This window comes from Arachis ipaensis, chromosome B2 (genome assembly GCF_059453495.1).
Source record: "Arachis ipaensis isolate K30076 ecotype BB chromosome B2, ASM5945349v1, whole genome shotgun sequence".
Lineage (NCBI taxonomy): Eukaryota > Viridiplantae > Streptophyta > Magnoliopsida > Fabales > Fabaceae > Arachis > Arachis ipaensis.
In genome coordinates this window covers 2,711,329-2,731,673 of record NC_142437.1, presented here as the reverse complement: position 1 = coordinate 2,731,673, position 20,345 = coordinate 2,711,329, and the positions used below count along the sequence as shown (strand labels likewise).

Sequence of the window (20,345 nt, the reverse complement as noted above, 5' to 3'; positions counted from 1 at the left end):
AAAACACTTCTATAGTTGACATCTATTCTTAATATATAAAAGTAGATACATAAGCATGCACCACATTACTTCTAAGTTATTCCTCTTATTCTACTAATGCCATGTCAGCAATATTACTTACGTGGCAAAATTTTAGAAACAACCAATCAAATCTTGCCAAATTTCAACCACTCAAATCTTACCAAATCAACTTCTATTTTCAAATTAAAAAAAAAAACTAAAAAACAGAATAAAAAATAACAAAAACACAAATTAACATTTATCCCAAAAAAACCTCTGAAAACCAAAGAGTTCATTACTTTTCTCATGCTTCTCGCCTGAAAACTCCTTACTCTTCTCATGCTTCTCGAAACCCTCTTCTTCTTGGCACCTCTTCGTACCAAGATCCTATTTCCTCCATGCTCTTCCGGTATGAGCCATTGTGTTTTCCTCGAATCAAATTATACTCTTCTCATACTTCTCGAAACTCTCTTCTTCTTGGCACCTTTCCGCATTACGTCGCCGTGTCAAGGGTCGCAACTAGAAACGGTCTGCGTATTCTCACCACTGACGAAGACCAACCAACAGACAACACAATCTTAAATATTGTGTACAAGGAAATTTTGTAGTAGCCTTTCCACAATTTTTTACAACATTGAGGTAATTTTATATAAGAAATTAAAAGTAGATATACTTAACCTATCTTTTATCTTTTTTATTCATAAACTTATTCTTTACCAGTCGTTTATGCTTGCAGTACTTGATTCCATATCAATGGCATTTCAACAAACTCATGAGAATATATCTTCTATAAAGTAAGTCATCTCTTACACATTGTGAGTCGATGAGTAATTTCATACCAAACTCCTTTGAAAAAACTTGCGATAATATATTTCTTCATAAGTAATCAATTTCTTACGTCTGGAGTAATGTTTATATTTCTTTCTTCTAAAATCCCTCATACATATTTTTTGTGAAAATGGTTGTATCTACAGGTATAACACGCTTCGGAATAAGGTTGACCTCTACAATGCTTTAATTGGTCGGAAAATTAAATCTCAATACTTCTTTTTAGACATTGCACATATAATCATGGGTTGAATTTAAGGATATTTTTTCCTCTTAGTTTGGTATACTTCTAAATTTATTTATATATTATGCTACAGTTTTTTATTTTTTTTTCTTTTACAGAATTCTTAATCATATCATTTATAAATCATAATTTAAACCACTTAAAATTGGTCTATGAAATTTATGTAATATTCTTAATCACATATAACAATTTAAATAGGTTAAAGTTACATTTTAAAGCTTATAATAATTTATTAGTTAGTAAATAAATTTATATCATTATTATTGCATATTACTTCACTAACGGCTATAGAAATATATATTTAAATGTGACAATATCATATTAGGTGGAATGCTTGGTCATCTTTAGCATTAAGACATCGGCATTCAATTTGATCTACCAAGGACCGATCACATTTAATAATATGATATTATCTAATTCAACTTGCTAATTTATGTATTTTATTAGGAATAATTGGTATTATTCATGATTACAGATAAAAATACTATTATTAATTAATAAGTTGCTTTAAAAGTGGGATAAGAAAAAATGGGCAGAAAGAAGATGCACTGGCTTCTATTCTAACTGCAAAATTTTATGAAGTCATTTAATTAAGTAATTAGAATATTAATTTTGAATTACTGCTAATAAACTTTTCGCCATTTTCAGTACGTTAGTATATATTAATTGTTCAAAGAGAAACGCTAAGGACTAATATTTTTTTATTAATATTAGTCTAAAAATTTTCAATTAAGTTCATATAATATACAAATATTTTTTAATTAAGTCTTTTTAAATTAAAATTTTTGAAATTAAATTTGTAACCTATAAAGACATTAAAATCATATTCCTATATTTATTATATCTTACCGTTATAAATAATACAATAAATTTATAATATTAATAATTAATTTATTAATTTATGTAAATTAACTCATTAAAAATTTATATCATTATTATTGCATATTACTTCACTACTGCCATTATTTCAGCGAATATAGGTCTCAACTTTGGATCTCTACAATACAAAAAGAGTATCATATAGTCACACCAAGCATCGGGTGTATTTCATTCATGTAGGTGAAGTATTCTAAAACTTCCTAAAACTTAAACATTTGCAAATAGTCTAAAAGTTTTCTATTAAGTCCATATAAATCTAGAAGTTTTCGATTAAATTCATATAATATACAAATATTCTTCAACCAAGTCTTTTTAAATTATAAATTTCGAAATTAAGTTTGTAACCTATAAAGATATTAAATCTATATTCTTATATTTATTATATCTTACCGTTATAAACAATATAATAACTTTATAACACCAATAATTAATTTATTAATTTCTATAAACTCAATCGTTAAATGTAATAAATATTCATATAATAAATGTCATAATAATATTAATAATCATAATAAATTTTACGTTACAAATATTCAAATTCTATACTATTTGAACTACTTATATAAGTCTCTAATCACTATTCTTTAAAATAACATCAAATTTACCATAAGAAATTTCTTTCCAAACTATACATCTCAAACTTACTCAATGGAGCATCATTTATTGGACAATATAACCAAACATACAGACAATTGGTTTATCAAAGTTCGCGTGGTTCGTCTATGGAAAACATTAACACCCAAAAATGAAGAGGAGCCTCTTTGCTTAGAAATGATTATATTAGATGAAAAGGTACAAAATAAACAAATTTATTCTGTTTTTAAATTGAATTTAAAAAAAATGCTTTAAATATTTTTGTTTTTTATACTTTTAATATTATTTTATAATACTTTATATATAATTGTATTTTAATATCGTTAAAGTTAAACTTCTCTCAATTTGATAATCATTGTTCCTTTTCTAATAATTTAAAAAAATAAACGCAATAATTTTTTTAACTAATTGTTAACAATGATTTACTAACACTGCAGGGAACACCTCTTCATGTAATTGTGAAGAAAAATATGATAAACAAATTCAAACATTTGTTAGAAGAAGGAAAATTCTATACTATCAAAAATTTGAAAATAGAAGATGCAAATGATTTGTATAGACTAATTAAAAGTACAATGAAAGCAAATTTTTTAATAACAACTATTGTGAAAGAAATCAAAGATCCAGTTTTGAACATTCTCCAACACTATTTTGAATTTGCATCACTTGAGACATTGTCTGACAGAGTGGGTCAAAGACAAATTTTAACAGGTAATTTTATTTTATACTATTTCAATTATTCTTATTCAAAATAATTTATTAACAAAAATTTTCAACACATTTTTGTTCTTTTTATTGTAGATGTCATTGGAAAACTGCATGCAATAGGAAAAGAAGAACAAGTAGATGTTAAAGGAAAACCCACAAAAATACGAAGAATGGAATTGATACTCAAAGAGTAAAAACATATACAACCAATTCATTTTTTATTTAGATATATAGTTATTAACAAAATACTATTAATTTTAGTAACATCGTCTTGAAAGTCACGTTGTGGAGAAATCTCTCAAGTCAGATAAATAAAGAAATTACAACACAAATCAAGTACTAAAAAATAGTTGCACTCACATCAACATTGGTTAGTGAATACAAAGGTATGATCTTTTTGAAAAAATTTTAATTTATTATTTTTTTTTAGTTCAAAGAATTATATTTTATATAATACATTAATTGACACAATACAACACAATCTTATTTTATATAACCTATTATATTATAATATTTTAGGTCATTATTCGGTTAGCACAACTTCAAGTACAAAAATCTATATCAATCCAGAAACTGAAGAATTCGCACAGCTGACTTATGGGTATTTCATAACTAATAAGTCTCTCAAAAATTAATTCATTTATTTAATTATTCAATTTAACAAATATAAAAAAAAAATTCCTAAACAGGACTGATCAACATGAAGAAGTAATGGAGATACCAAGCCAAGACAATGTCAACACAAATCTTCAGAGCAGAATGATTAGAAATCGAATAACTATTCAAGATCTAATGGCTATGCAATGGAAATCTGATGATCAGGTATGACAAAAAAACCTCACAACATGCATCATACATTCATTCTTACTCAAATACCATATACCTAATGATAACATAAATGGAATATTGGAATAGGAAAAGATCTTCACAATTTTAGCAACTATAAACGGAATTGATGACAAATTTGGATGGAACTATGTTGAATGTGAAAAGTGTCATAAGAAAGCATATAAAAAAGGAGACAACTACATCTGTGGCACATGTAATCAAACACCACAATATCCAACCATAAGGTAACTTTATATACTTTCATAATCCCATTTAGCAAATTATTAATTACTAACCCAATACTTATTTTAGGTTCAGAATTCAATTAAAGGTTTCAGATCAAAGTGCTACAGCAACTTTTGTATTATTTGATGGCGAAGCAAAAAAATTGTTGGGCACAACTGCTTCAAATCTAATCACACTCCAGAAAAGTAATGATCTTGAAACACTACCCCAATTAAAAAACTTGTGCAACCTCACACTTATTTTTGAAGTTAAACTAAATGAGTTTAATCTCAAAGAAGGTTCTCAACAATACACCGTTACCAAGACATTTGTTCCAACTAAAAACACTGAACAGCAACACCCATTACAACAAATAAAACAGGTAATACTAAAAAAATCCCTTATTTAAAACATCATTTTTATTTCTAATTTATATTATTCATTCATTATAGGAACTAACTTCGCCAACACTAATATCATCAGACGAAGATCACATACCTATCAAGAGGTTGAGGAGAAAAAAACGATATAAATTCAAGACACATCTTCGGAAGAAGATCATACATGCAAAGAGGGAGCAAACAACACAAAAGAAAGTGCACACAACTCACCAATTCATACGGAACATGCCTTCACAACAACCTATAACAGAAAGAAAAAAGCAACAACTCTAACAACAACCAATAAAAAAAAAAGAGGACGAGTGCCACATAAGAAAACCAATTCCATCAATTAAACCAAATGCAAAAATCAATTCCAACATCCAAATACTTTGTACTACCATTTCTTTTAAATAAAATACCATTTAAATTTATTTTTAGTTTATACATATTTAATTTAATTCTACAAAATATAATAAATTTTAATATTTATTATATACTATTATTAATTTACCGTCCCGCGCATCGCGCGGGTCACATTCTAGTTTTTATAATTAATTCTGGAACTCCTGAAGACTAAAACTTATCCATTTATTTCTCCCATTTGGATCTTTCTTGCTTGCTTTGTCATTTTTCTTACATATCAGGCATAAGTAACAAAATTGATCCTAAGATATTTATGTCATAAGTTAACATCTTTACTATCAAGTCAATGCTCACCCTCTGCCATAATTTAGGGGGAAAGAAGACCCAATATGTTTTATATTTTTTTTTAAAAGGAAATTTTTGTTGTGATTCTGGATCTTGCCCAGCCAAGGCAACTCTTGTTTAAAGTATTTTAACAGCTGACAATGCCGTGGAAGTACTTAATGAACTGAATTTCCTTTTGGAAGAGGATGATAATTCACTTTCATTTATTCAAGGAAAATTGTGTAAATGCCAACTGATTAGTTCTTGTATACGCCTATGATTCTATGAAAACCTTTTAAGATAATTAATAGTTGGTGCATTATTTTCAATATTCTTGAGTTTAGTACAGTTAAATTGAATTGCTTTTAGTTTTCTTTAATTCTCCTAATTCTTTTATAAAAACAAGGGAGAGAGTGAAAAGTAGATGGAAATGAAAGAAAGGTACATGGTACATTCTACCAAGCTAGAAAATCAAGCTTTTCCCTTCTTGTGTGCACATTTGGAATTTGGAAACATTATGCCACCAGTTATATAGAATACACCTCAATATAATTTTCATAGCAAAGATACTTAACATTGTAAAATGATCATTCATGGTGGGAATAAACTAAACCTGTGAAAGGCATAATATGGAAGCACCCAAACATGATATAGGCACACTATGGCAATTGTTAATACCAACAAATTATTGAAGATAAGACAGAACAACAGAACACCAAATTTTAACATTGGAAAAAACCTATCAATGTGAGAGAGAAAAAAAACCCACGGGAAAGTAAAAATATTCACTATTTTCTGATCAAAGCTACAAACAAGTCTCAAAACTTACAAGCACTACTAAGCATACATGCAGAACTCTTGTACAAGAACATAAACAAATAAACTAAGTGGTGAAATCAATGATACAATAGACGGCCATTGTTTACGAACTTTTTGGCTAGAGAGCTCGGATAGCGATTGCACCTCAAAGTTGAAGGAGGATGATAAGAACCTGCTTGATAAATACACAATGATGTGTTCAACATTGTTGCATTCCTATTTAGCTTCAAAAACAGAACCGAAAGGCACAAGTTCAGCTTTTGAAAAGACTGACATCAAATAATAATTATTGATGAATTGCTTAATTGGGATTAATAGTAGTTGAAGATTTGCTTTTCAGGGACTCATTCGTGATGATTATACGTTCTGTTGGCGGTCCTAGACGTCTTAGTGCCTTCAAGATTTTTGGCATTCGTGCAGTAGCCTAAGTCCTTAGCTTATGTCTTATGTTGTTTGTGTTTGATTCTTGTTTTGTTTAGTTTAAGCTTTGTTTTTTCTTGCTGTCTGTGGTTTGCTCTCACTTCCTTCTCTGGGATCTAAGTGAGTTCTAAAACTGTCAAAAAATAAAATAAAATAAAATAATAATACCGCAATGCACAATTTTACAAAAGTACTTACATGCTCACTAAGTTGCAATTGCCACAGAAGCTGCCTAATGCATATTTTAATGGTTGAATCCATAAAGAAAGCCGATTGTAATAACCGGAAAAAAAGAAAAAAAAGAAAGGGAGAAGAGGGGGAGAGCACGTGGGGGGCACATGCCCCCATTTAAACATTTTTTTTTTCTCTCCTCCGCTGCCCCCCCCTCCTTCGACAATCCCCCTTCCTTCTTTCATTTATCTTTTTATTTCTTCCTAACAACAACAGAAAAAATGTCCTCTCTTCTCTTCTCTTCTCAACTATAATTTCTCATCTCTTCTCCTTGCAATCAACCACCCAATATCATCAAACTCACCTTTATCATCTTCCTTTCTTTTCTTCTCTACTCTACCTCTATTTATTCAAAATCTTATTTTTTCAAAACCTCCAAATCATGTGATTTTAACTTAATGAGTGAAAGAAGCATTCAACTTTGAGTTTCGATTATTATTGAGGTTTCAAGGTAACTCTTTGACTCAATAATTAGCTATATCTCAAATTTTTAGCATCCCTATACTTGTGGGCATAGCAAAACCCAAAGTTAGGGTTATTAGGGTTAGAAAATTTGGGGCTTCTATCAAATTGAGTAAGATTATGTTAATTGAAAACATTAGTAGCTCACAAATATTATTGTCATATTTCTAGAGTTGTAGAGTTATTTGACATCATATGGTAGCTCATTGACACGCTCAGTTGCTTCCAGTTTTTTGGAATCAAGTTGTGAGTGGATATTATATCTATAACTGTTTTTAAATATATTATTATCAATATTTTTGTTGAATCATTAATTTTGGAGTTTGAAAATATTTTATTATTGCGATTTTTTGAATTTTTGAAATAAATATTGATTTGTGAAACTTACAATTTTATAAAAATACACACGAGACGATATTTATATATTTTGTAAAGCATACATATTTTTTTATTTGACTTTATTAAATTCTAATTAAATTTTAGTATGCAATCTTATATATTGATTTGCTATGGAATTTAGTAGTATGTTATAAGCATTAGAGATTTTTATAAGTGATTTGGTTTGGATTGGTTTGGGAGACTCTGACTAGAAAACCGTAGTTAACGGCGGTTATGACGTTAATCTAGATGCATCTGTCTCAGACCTTAGCTAGCAGGGGCGTTGTTAGCCTAATGTGTAGGCCACACGTTGGATCTGTTATACCGTACGGGCACACTAGAGGAAAGAGCTACTCTTAGAGGTGGAGCCGCCCTAGGTGTATAATATTTTATTTGATTTGACTTCTAGAATGAGAACTCACATTTCAGTTCATTCCGCTTAATTATTTATCTATTTATTTGCATAATTAATTAATATGAATTCCTCATCTTTGGAAAGAAATATAATTTTTGTGGTAAAATTTATATTGCTCACTGAGTTGCAAAACTCACCCTATTATTTTTCCATGTTTTTCAGATACAGGAGTCATTCCAGGTTCCATTCTACCTGCCCCTCAGTAGATCTTAGTCATTTTGGTGAGTCCTTCTTCTTTCCAAGGGCTAAGTAATTATGTAATGGAACCGTTGTTCAAAATTTAGATTATGTCAATGCTCCATATGTCACAGGTAGGATCCTCGTGTGGGTTATGTTATTTTGAATCTTGAACTGTTTAGGTAGTAATTATGATTTGGTTATGTAAGACTTATGGTTTTAACTATATACTCTAGTTATCAACTTTATATATATATATATAATGCGCATTTTGGATATATTTGGTTGTGGATATGATTGGAATATGTTGTGGTTGTTGTCTTTGGAAGTGGATGTTTATTATTGATACAGGGAGTTAATATTTATGTGGGTAAGGTCCTAGAAACAGAGGAGATTCTGTCCGTTTTTTTTTGAAAATTTGGTCGTTTGGCTTGCTGAGGGACTTGTCCCTTGAGCGCCAGTTATGGCTGGGTTCGGACCATGACAAAGTGGTATCAGAGCCTTAGGTTTTCCTGTGTAATATGGAGCAAGTGTTCTTTAGTAAGATCACAATTGTGCAAATGGAAGCCGGCCCATTTTCACAAAGTGTGATGTTACTAGAGGCCTATAGGAAGTTGTTATCAATCCTTTGTTCTCATGATTCTTTCTGTCTGTCCTATTCCCTTTAAACTCCATATACATATGTCATTGGTGATTCAATCGCTTTACTTACTCGATAGGTGGAAGATGCCACCTAAGAAAAGACGTGGTGGAGCTGTTGGTGCTCCTGATACTGCTGAATCCAATAGGGCAGTTTCTCCGCCACTTGGAGTGCTTCGACAAAGGCCAAGGAGCCAAAGGATAGCTGATAGGCGCGAAGGAGAGATACCCCACGAGAGAGTTCAAGAGAACCCCGCAGTAAGAGAGACTCAACCGGACTTAGCAGCTGAATTAAGGGGAATGAATCGAACCCTGACTGCGGTATTACAGGTCCTAACAAATCAAAATAGGGGCGGAGCAGAAATTCCTAATATGCCAAATCCTCAGCCTCATAGAGTTCATCAATTGTTTGGGGATCAAGAGCCGCCAATTGAGAAGTATTTGAAGTTGAATTCATCCATTTTTAATGGAGATTCATTGGATGAAGATCCACAACAATATTTAGAGGATGCAAAGAAAGCTATTCGAGCTCTCAAGTGCACCAAGGAATGAGCTGTTGAGTTAGTATCCTACAACTTGCGTGGTTCAGCAAGATATTGGTATGAGTCTCCTCTTGAGAGTAAAGAAGCAGCCGGACTTCCTCCTCCTTCTTGGGAAGAGTTCACTGAAGAGTTTCTCGCTCGATTTTATCCAGCTTACAAGCAAGCAGAAGATGCAATTGCTTTTGAAAGATTAAGGCAAGAGAATATGACAGTGACTGAGTATGCTAAGGAGTTTACTAGACTTTCTAAGAGTGCTCCATACTTGGTGAATTCAGAAGAGATGAAAGTACGCCGGTTCGTTCGTGGGTTGGCAGAACCTATGTTCACCACTCTTATGCCTGAAGTCGGACACATGTATTTTAAGGATGTCCTAAACTCTACTTATGGAATTGAAGCTGGGATAGCGGAGAGAAATGCTTTTAAGGATGTTGGTAAGAAGCCTAAGATGAAGGGACAATTTTCTGGTGGATCTAGTTCAGGAGGATTTCAGTCTTATCATGGTCAAACTAATCAGCAAGGTTATTCGGGTTATCGAGCTCGTCCTCAAATATCTTTTGGTGGGGTTGCTTCTTCTGGATCTGCTCCCATGAGTGTTTCGAGTCCTAGACCTTTTGTTAAGCCCACTTCTCAATCTAGTGCATAGGGTTCAAATCAGACAATGCTAGCTCAGCCGTATTGCCATCAGTGTGGGAGTTACCATTCTGGTATATGTTTCAAGGCCACTGGAGCATGTTTTGGGTGTGGCCAATCTGGTCATCTCAGGAGAGATTGTCCTAATTTTAGAGGAGGCTTTGCTCCAGGTACTGCACGTCCGACAACACCAATGTCATCATCTTCAGATATGTCTATTGGAAATTCTTTTGGTCTTAGTGGGAGAGGAGCTGGTGGCAGGGGTCAGACTTATAATAGAGGAGGGAGTCAGAGAGGGAGAGGCCAGGCACGTGTGTACGCTTTGACATGTCAGGATGCTCAAGCTTCTAATGCTGTAGTGGCAGGTACTTTACAAGTTTGTTCTTTAGATGCTAAAGTGTTATTTGATACGGGTTCTCATTATTCATATGTATCTTCATATCTTGCATCTCGTTTCGATAAACAACCTGAACTGTTATCCCACCCATTTCATGTTGGCACTCCACTTGGAGTCTCCACGGTGGTTCAAGTCGTGTTTCGATCTTGTGTTGTTAGAATTAATACGGTTGATACCTCAGCTGACTTAATTCTTCTAGAACCAATGGAAGATATTGATGTCATCTTAGGCATGGATTGGTTAGCAGCTTGTCATGCTGATGTGGGCTGTTACCCCAAAACTGTGAAGTTTGACATACCGGGTATCTCACCTTTTGTTTTTAAGGGTGATCACTGTCCCACTTTAGCTAGCATCATCTCATCTATGAGTGCTATGCAATTGATGGATAAGGGAAACCAAGGATTTCTGGCAGTTGTTAGAGATGTTGATGCCGAAGTGCCGAGTCTTGATCAGGTTCCTATTGTTAGAGAATTCCCTGACGTGTTCCCTGATGAGCTACCGGGGATGCCGCCTGACCGTGAAGTTGAGTTTTCCATAGAATTGGCTTCGAGAGTCCAACCTGTGTCCATTCCTCCCTATCGTATGGCTCCAACTGAGTTACGAGAATTCAAAGTTCAATTGGAAGATATGCTAGAGAAAGAATTCATTCGTCCTAGTACTTCTCCGTGGGGAGCTCCTGTTCTATTCATAAAGAAGAAGGATGGAACGATGCGACTATGTGTAGATTATCGTCAGCTCAATAAGATAACTGTTCGCAACAAGTATCCATTGCCAAGGATTGATGATTTGTTTGATCAACTTCAAGGAGCTACCTGTTTCTCAAAAATCAACTTGCGTTCAGGGTACCATCAATTGAAGATAAAAGAGGAAGACATTCCAAAAACTGCTTTTCGTACTCGCTATGGGCACTATGAGTTCTTAGTAATGTCCTTTGGTCTAACAAATGCGCCTGCAGCTTTCATGGACTTAATGAACCGAGTCTTCAAACCTTTCTTAGATCGCTTTGTTATCGTCTTCATCGATGATATCTTGGTATATTCGAAAAGTACTACGGAGCATGAGTATCATTTGAGGATTGTGTTACAAACCTTAAGGGATCACAAGCTTTATGCTAAGTTTTCTAAATGTGAGTTTTGGCTTGATCAAGTGACATTTTTTGGGCATGTGGTATCAAAAGATGGAATCATGGTGGATCCAAAGAAGGTTGAAGCCGTTCAGAAGTGCCCAAGGCCTACTACAGTGACAGAAATTCGTAGCTTTCTAGGGTTGGCCGGCTACTATCGACGATTCATCAAGGACTTCTCAAGAATTTCGGCACCATTAACCAAATTAACTCAGAAGAATGTAAAGTTTCAATGGTCAGAAGCTTGTGAGAAAAGTTTCCAGACACTTAAGGCTTGTCTAACCTCAGCACCAGTTCTTGTTTTACCTTCTGGGTCTGGGGGATTCTCAGTCTTTTGCGATGCATCTCGGATAGGACTGGGTTGTGTATTGATGCAGCATGGCCGCGTTATTGCCTATGCCTCGCGACAACTCAAGAAGCATGAGCATAATTATCCAACTCATAACCTGGAAATGGCAGCGGTCGTCTTTGCTTTAAAGATTTGGAGACACTACCTTTATGGTGAGACCTGTGAGATCTATACGGATCACAAGAGTTTGAAGTATACATTCCAACAGAAGGATTTAAATTTGAGGCAACGGAGATGGATAGAGTTGCTAAAAGATTACGATTGTACTATTTTGTATCATCCTGGAAAGGCAAATATTGTAGCAGATGCCCTCAGTAGAAAATCTATGGTAGCTTGGCCCATATCACTCTTGCAAGGAGACCAATTGTTGAAGAAGTCCATCAATTGGAGGCCGGTGGAATTCAATTTAACCTTGAAGAATCAGAAGTTTCTTAGCACATGTTCGAGCTCAATCTTCCCTGATAGAACAGATCAAGGTTGCACAAAGTGATGATCTGAAACTAAGAAAGCTTATAGAAAATGTTCGCAATGGGAGGAACTTAGAATTTTCTCTTGATCAAGATGTTTTGCGTTGTGATCAACGCTTATGTGTGCCAGATAACCCCGACTTGAGAAAAGCTATTTTGGAGGAGTCTCACAATTCTAAGTATACCGTTCATCCAGGCTCCAATAAGATGTATCAAGATTTAAAATAATTGTTTTGGTGGAAAGGCATGAAGAAAGACATAGGAGTTTTTGTTTCTCATTGCTTAACTTGCCAACAAGTTAAAGCTGAACATCAAAGACCTGCTGGGTTATTACAACAGATTGAGATACCTGAATGGAAGTGGGAAAGGATTACGATGGATTTTGTAACAGGTTTACCTCGTAGCTTTAAAGGTTTTGATTCAATTTGGATAATTGTGGATAGAATGACAAAGTCAGCTCACTTTCTTCCGGTGAAAACAACTTTCAGTGCAGCTCGGTATGCTCAACTTTATGTTGATGAAATAGTTAAACTACATGGAATTCCAGTGTCCATTATTTTAGATCATGGGCCCCAGTTTACCTCTCATTTTTGGAAATCTTTTCAAAAAGTGTTAGGAACTCGTCTGGATCTTAGCACAGCTTTTCACCTTCAAACCGATAGACAATCAGAGAAGACGATCCAGACATTGGAAGACATGTTAAGGTGTTGTGTTCTAGATTTTGGTGGAAATTGGGACAGCTATCTACCTTTGATCGAGTTCTCTTATAATAATAGTTATCAAGCCAGCATTCAAATGGCACCATTTGAGACTCTTTATGGGAAAAGATGCAGGTCACCTATTGGGTGGTTTGAGGTTGGTGAGGTTAAACTTTTGGGGCCAAATTTGGTACAAGATGCAGTTGAGAATGTTCGCATAATAAGAGAACGATTATTAGCAGCTCAGAGTAGGCAGAAGGCTTATGTTGATAACAGAAGGCGTAACTTAGAGTTTTCAGTGGGTGATCAGGTATTTCTTTTTCACGTATCAATGTTTCACAAATACCTTCCCGACCCATCTCATGTGCTTGCACCACAAGCCATAGAGCTAAAGGAGGATTTATTATTTGAAGAGGAACCAGTGGCTATAGTTGATTGCCAAGTAAAGAAATTACGTTCTAAAGAGATAGCATCTGTGAAAGTTGTTTGAAAGAATCATTCGATAGAAGAAGCAACTTGGGAAGTGGAGGACGCTACGCGCGACAAATATCTGTATTTATTTGAGTCTAAAGGTAACTATCACACTTATCACCGTATATAAATTCGGGGACCGAATTTCTTAAGGGGGAGAGAATGTAGTAACCAGAAAAAAAAGAAAAAAAAAAAAAGAAAGGGGGGAGAGCACGTGGGAGGCACATGCCCCCACTTAAACATTTCTTTTTTCTTTTCTCGGCTCCCCCCCCCCTCCTTCGACAATCCCCCTTCCTTCTTTCATTTTTCTTTTTATTTCTTCCTAACAACAACACAAAAAATGTCCTCTCTTCTCTTCTCTTCTCAACTATAATTTCTCATCTCTTCTCCTTGCAATCAACCACCCAATATCATCAAACTCACCTTTATTATCTTGCTTTCTTTTCTTCTCTACTCTACCTCTATTTATTCAAAATCTTATTTTCTCAAAACCTTCAAATCATGTAACTTCAATGTTTGCAAATTACACAAGCTGCACAAAGACTCAGGCAATGTCTTTATATGAGTACAAGAGAGATCCAAGTGGCGTAGATGGATCAATTCTCCTGTTGAATTAGGCAACACATCAAGTTTATCAAAGGATAAAACTCTCAAGTATTTACACTTTGATAATATCTCACATGTTGGAGGAGTAAAAAATAGAGTATTATGGTACGAAATAGTGCAGAAGCTGAGTTTAGAGTAGTGACTCATGGAATATGTGAAGCACTATGGGTAGAGAAAATCCTACAAGAACTAAAAATTTCTATTTCTCCACCAATGAGGGTGTATTGTGACAACAAATCTGCAATTTTCATTTTTCATAATCCAGTGTTGCATGATAGAACTAAACATGTTGAAGTTGACAAGCATTTTATCAGGGAAAAGATTAAAAGTGGACATATTTGCATCTCATATATTCCAACCGCGGAACAATTAGCAGATGTTCTAACTAAAGGATTAACCAAGAAGACTTTTGATAGCATAATAAGCAAGCTGTCAATGAATGATATCTTCAAGCCAGCTTGAAGGGGAGTGTTGACTAGATCAAATCAAAATCAAATTCTTAATTCCTTTCATGAATCTTTTATATAAATAGAATTAATTATAAATCTTTTCCTTTTTTAGTTTAGCTTAATTTTAGGGATTTTATTATTAGCAATCTTTCTTTTATTTTAGGCTAGTATTTTTCCCTTCTTTCCTATTTTCTAGTTATTTCTATTTCTGTAATTCCTCTATAAAGAGGCTGATTCTCTGTACATTTGATAATATAACATATTCAAACACTTCAACTATATTTAACAAACATAAATGCCACCAAAAAAGTGAAATTGCAAAGGGGAAGTCAAATGCAGTTCGTTAGAAAATAAAGTGATCACAAGCATAATTTGATTGGCATAATATTACAAGTTATAAAGAAAGGATTTTCAGTATAGATATTTTAGAACAGAGTACCAGTAGCCATCCCCTTTAAGTCCCAAAAGATCAAATATTCTAAGACAAGGTTTCTTCTTGAATATTTTACTCCTGCATATTATAATAATATATTTTTCCTGATCTTATGTAGCTTAGTATATGTAAAACCTGTTTGATAACGTGTCCAAAAGAAATTATACAAGGCATTAGATGAGTGTATAATAATATGATAACTCTTCATCTATTTAAAAGAGTTAAAATCTAGCAAGCATTTGCAAGCATAAATCACAACTTACCCTTCTAGTTCTTGCTGATGATAAGGATAGATATGGTACAATATGTTACCAAATGCTGGGCACTGATATATCACTGTATACAAACAAAACAAGGAAGAAATAGTTACTGTTAGAAAAGATTATACAGCAATAATTTGATCCTTTTATTTTGAAAGCTTATACACCTCATGCTGATTCCTTTTACCTTGAATCTTCTAACAAGATAGCTAACTCTTTGATTAAAAAAAAGGGTCAGAAACTAAGTACATTTTCAATCTCGTAAACCATTTTAATAGCCCTATTTAATTTGATATGTACAATGAATTTGGTTAAGCATAAACATAAAGAATAGGCAAAGAAAAAAATACCATTTGTTAAACTGTTTTCTTTCCACAAATCAAGCTATCATTTTTTTTCCCTCTTTGCAAAACAGCATAATGTTGTTTTTAAAATAAAGGAAATGACAAACATGAGAGATTAGAAAATTACCTACTCAGAATCTGTATCGGAAAAGTTTTTGACTTGAATGGTGGGGATGTGGGAAATTTTGGGCCAGATTAGTTGATGCTTGTTCTTGCAGTGTTCTCCCAGCAAACCACACTGATCAATTTGAAGTAGCAAGAGAGAGGGAGGCAGCTTTTCTCCTTCCATATTCTCCAGCTTGTGGCAGCATGAAATGTGCAATTGTTGAAGGGAGGTGAGGCGGAGAAGCTCGTTGCACTCCAATGTCTCCAGATTATAGAACCAGCACATCTCAAGAGTGGTAAGGGAGGGAAGGTGAGGCAGTGAACCCACCTCTGGGTATGACTTTATGTTCTTACACCCATAACCATAAATTTTGAGATGAGTGAGGGCGTGCAAGTTGGCCATCCATGATAAATCCCTCATTTGTTGCTCACAAATTCCCCATGCAAGTGATTTCAAGTTAGGCGGCAAACCACCCTTTGGTAACCTGCAAATATTTGGGCAACCATATATCTGGAGATGAGTCAAGTTGGGTGCAGCCAGTCCTTCTCCTGCAAATGAAACTAATTTGTCGCAGTTAGTAATGGAGAGACGTTGAAGAGCAGCGTGTGGTGCCTCTGACATTGACACTGATTCCAGATTCTCACACCCTGTTATCTCGAGATTCTTGAGATTGGGAAAGACATCCAACGACAAGGAGGTTAGTGAATCACAACTGTAGTCTATTTGTAGCTCTACCAAATCATACTTCTGCTGCTGTAGCCGGGGGAATTCTAGTTTTCTACTGCTCCAGATCTGTATTTGTTGGAGGCAACTTAGATGGTTGATGCTCATCATTGCCTTAAATGCAGACTCCACCACAGATTCACATCCCGAAATTGATAAAGTCTCCCCATCAAGAAACATGGCCTCGGTATGCTCTTCTGTAAAACCGGTGTCTATATGTAGTTTCCGAACTTTGGAAACATATGACAAAGAAGAAACGATTCTGAAGAATACCTGATTAAGCATCTCTTCCTTCAACATTCGACAATTTCTTATTTTAAGCTTCCTAAGTTGAGGAAAAGTTTCTGACTCAGATACATGCCACACCTCCCAACATGCCATGTTATCAAACTCCAAACTCTCAAGTGAAGGAAACGGTGCAATATGTGAAGAATGACGATCTCCTTCATTCTTGTAAAACTCCTCGCCAATACTCCTCAGCTGATCCAAACCTTCAATGCCTAGGGACTTGAGAGATGGCAGCTGCCCAAGTGAAGGCAGCATGCAGCAATTCTTGCAAGACTCTAGATATACACTTGTCATGTTTTGGTAGGAACAATGTCCCATCCAATTTGGAAATATTGTACCCTTGTATCCCCATATTTTCAACTCTTTCAACCCATTGTGCGGTTGCAAGTTATCCAGAATGTCTCTTTCTGTTTCTGTGCTTGAAACCAAATCATCACCTAAAGACCATTCCAAGCATAATTCATCAATGTGCTTCTTATCCATTATCTTTGCGCTCTTTGCTTCTTTCACGTCAACAATATTCTCCAACTTCTTAATCTTGAAGGGTCCATGAAGATTTACTAGCCCTCCTAACTCCTGGATTCCATTGTCTTCGTGCTTGCCGACCACAAAGGAACTTAAAACATGCAACTGATTCAATTTGCTCATTTTTCTGGGCATTTCTTCCAAAGCAGTTTCTCTAATATCAAGATGCTGCAAACTCACAAGATTATGCAAACCACTAGGCAGCATAGTTAGCCAATAACAACCACATAACTTCAATGTTTGCAAATTACACAAGCTGCACAAAGACTCAGGCAATGTCTTTATATGAGTATAAGAGAGATCCAAGTGGCGCAGATGGATCAATTCTCCTGTTGAATTAGGCAACACACCAAGTTTATCAAAGGATAAAACTCTCAAGTATTTACACTTTGATAATATCTCACATGTTGCTGCTTCAATGTTGAAGTTGGGAGATGAGAAATTGCCACACAATAATAATGTTCTCAACGATTCTACTTTAGAAATAGAATTATAAAGTTTTGAGCTACAATGACTTAAATCTACACACAAATGCCGAGTCTGAATCCTTATCTCCTCTTCTTTACCAAGTTCTTCTGAGTTGCAATAGAAATCTCCAGCAAGGAATATTGCTAAGTCATGCAAGAGATCATGCATCACAAAATAATGACCAAAGCCTTCTCTCTTCGTGAAAAATAATCTGGAACTTAGTTCATCAAAACACTCACAACCAACTTCTTCTAAACTTTCTCCTCTCTTTGGTGGTGGTAAAAATTCTTCTGCCTTCCACAAAAGGATTAATTTATTTTTATCAAATTTATAATCCTTGGGAAATAAAGCACAATAAACAAAACAAAGCTTTAAATGTGGAGGAAGATGGAAGTAACTTATCAGTAATGCTGGAATAATCTTACTCTTCTCCATAGAAAATCCCCAAATATCACTCATTAGTATCTTGTTCCATTCCTCAACATCATGCTTTGTACGTAACAAGCGACCAAGTGTTTCTGCAGCTAATGGCAAACCATCACACTTCTTGACAATCTTTCTGCCTATTTCTTCAAGTGTTGCTCTCCCATTTGATTCTGGAAAAGATGCATTGTTAGCAAACACTGACCAACAATAGTCTTCTGACAACCCTTTCAGAAAATAAGGGCGACAGTTCTGAACTGCTAGAGCAACATTTTTCCCACGAGTAGTCAGAAGAACAACACTTCCCTTCTTCCCGTATTGGAAAGGGGTCATAAAATAACTCCATTTGTCACCATCATCACTCCAAACATCATCAAGAACAATAAAGAACTTCTTGTTTGACAATTTTTCTTTTAAAACATGTTGAAGTGAATTGAAATCGTCGAGACTCCAAGCACCTCCAAGGATCCCCTTTATGACATTCCTTGTCATCTCAACGATATCAAAGTTCTCTGAGATGCAAACCCATGCTTTCAGATCGAATTCCTTCATTAAATCCCCGTTGTTGTACACCCATTGAGCTAAAGTTGTTTTACCGACCCCACCTATGCCAACAATAGAGATCACAGACAAGTGATGCTCAGTGTTGTCATTCAGCATCTTGATCAAGGCCTGTTGGTCATCCTCCCTGCCATACACATTCCCTCTTACAAGAGAAGTGGAAGGAGCCCTCCATGAAGAGCTACTGGTGGAAATTTTTTCCAGGCCAAGGCTTTCTTTGCATCTCTCAAGATCTTCTATTGTTCTAACAACCTCTTCTATCTCATTGACAATCTTCCTATTTTCAAAATTGAGGAAGCTCGGCAAGAAAGTTGGTACCTGTTTCTGAGTTGCAGCTTTGATGCAGAAACGGTCCAGCAAGTCATCAGCCTTGTAGACAGCATCCCTCAGATCATCCAGCCACTTCCTCACAGATTGTTTACCAAACTGCTTCTGCTCAGCGTCAGCAACCAGAGCTTCGGCAGCCAAGAGAGCAGTCCTCAGCCTTCTCACCAACTCAGAGCCAAGCTTCTTCCCCACAACCAAGTTGTAAGTCTCTCCCGAAATGAACCTGTCGAGGACAACATTAATGAAGCCAGAGAGAAAAGCTCCCCCAACAAGAACTCCAGCCATGTTCTCAAACAAGAGCAAAGTAATCAAATTTTCAGAATAGTATGAGACAACAATGGTTGCAGGGTGCTGAACGCAGGTTTCCTGAATAAATAAATATAGCGAGGTGGCCAAGATTCATTGGCAAGAAAACGTTGACTTCAATTCACGTGGTTTTGCTGGCAACAGATGAAAATGAGTGCCTACCTGATTCTTTTATAACATTTCAATTTTTAATTCTTGTTTGAAAGATGGAACAAGTTATTAAATTGAAAGTGGTGCGGCACATGTATCATGGTAATGCATGTAGTTGTGAGCCGTGAGATATAATTATTTGTTGAAATTTATATAATCCTCCATAATTTCAAATGCTTAAGAGAATAATGCCTATAGAATATTTTAAAGTAGAGTAATTCTATCGATTTATTTTTTTCAATAATATTTTTAGCTCTGTTGAATATTGACATTTTTTTAATCAATTGTGGAACTTTGGAAGACTAACTCTTATCGATTCATTTCTCCAATTTTGGTATTTCTTGCTTGCTTTGTAATTTTTATTACTCATGAAGCACAAGTAACAGAAATGAAAGGTACATGGTATATTCAACCAAGGTAGACTCCAAGCTTTATTTCCCCTTCTTGTTTGCACATTTGGAATTTGGAAACATTAAGCTACTTGTTATATAGAATGCCCCTCAATATAATTTTCATGGGCAAGATATTTAACATTGTAAAATGATCATTCATGGTGGGAATAAACTAAACCTGTCAAAGGCATAATATGGAAGCACCAATACCAGCAAATAATTGAAGAGAAGACAGAACAACAGAACACCAAATTTTAACGTGTGAAAAAACCTCTCAATGTGAGAGATAAAAAAAACCATGGGAAGGTAAAAATTTTCACTATTTTCCAAATCAAAGCTACAAACAAGTCTCAAAACTTACAAGCACTACTAAAGATACATGCAGAACTC

At 34.7% G+C, this 20,345-nt stretch overlaps 1 protein-coding gene and 1 pseudogene across 3 annotated transcripts; one reads left to right on the top strand and one right to left on the bottom strand.

Moving 5' to 3' along the window:
- Window positions 1-6,290: 6,290 nt before the first annotated feature.
- Window positions 6,291-19,438, bottom strand: LOC107626575 (putative disease resistance RPP13-like protein 1). 3 transcript variants are annotated; one of them, XR_015905082.1, is made up of 3 exons: window positions 15,814-19,438; window positions 15,346-15,418; window positions 6,291-6,419 (listed from the first exon to the last, which is right to left on the bottom strand). XR_015905082.1 is itself a non-coding variant. In XM_021114914.2 (2 exons), exon 1 carries the CDS (start codon window positions 19,390-19,392, stop codon window positions 15,814-15,816), a length of 3,579 nt encoding a protein of 1,192 aa, XP_020970573.1. In that variant the 5' UTR covers window positions 19,393-19,438; the 3' UTR covers window positions 15,166-15,418. The 3 variants fall into 3 exon arrangements, 1 of the variants encoding a protein (XP_020970573.1); XR_015905080.1 differs by lacking the exon at window positions 6,291-6,419 and adding an exon at window positions 15,160-15,217; XM_021114914.2 differs by lacking the exon at window positions 6,291-6,419 and having other exon boundaries at window positions 15,166-15,418.
- Window positions 9,005-12,448, top strand: LOC148572812 (uncharacterized; annotated as a pseudogene).
- Window positions 19,439-20,345: the final 907 nt, after the last annotated feature.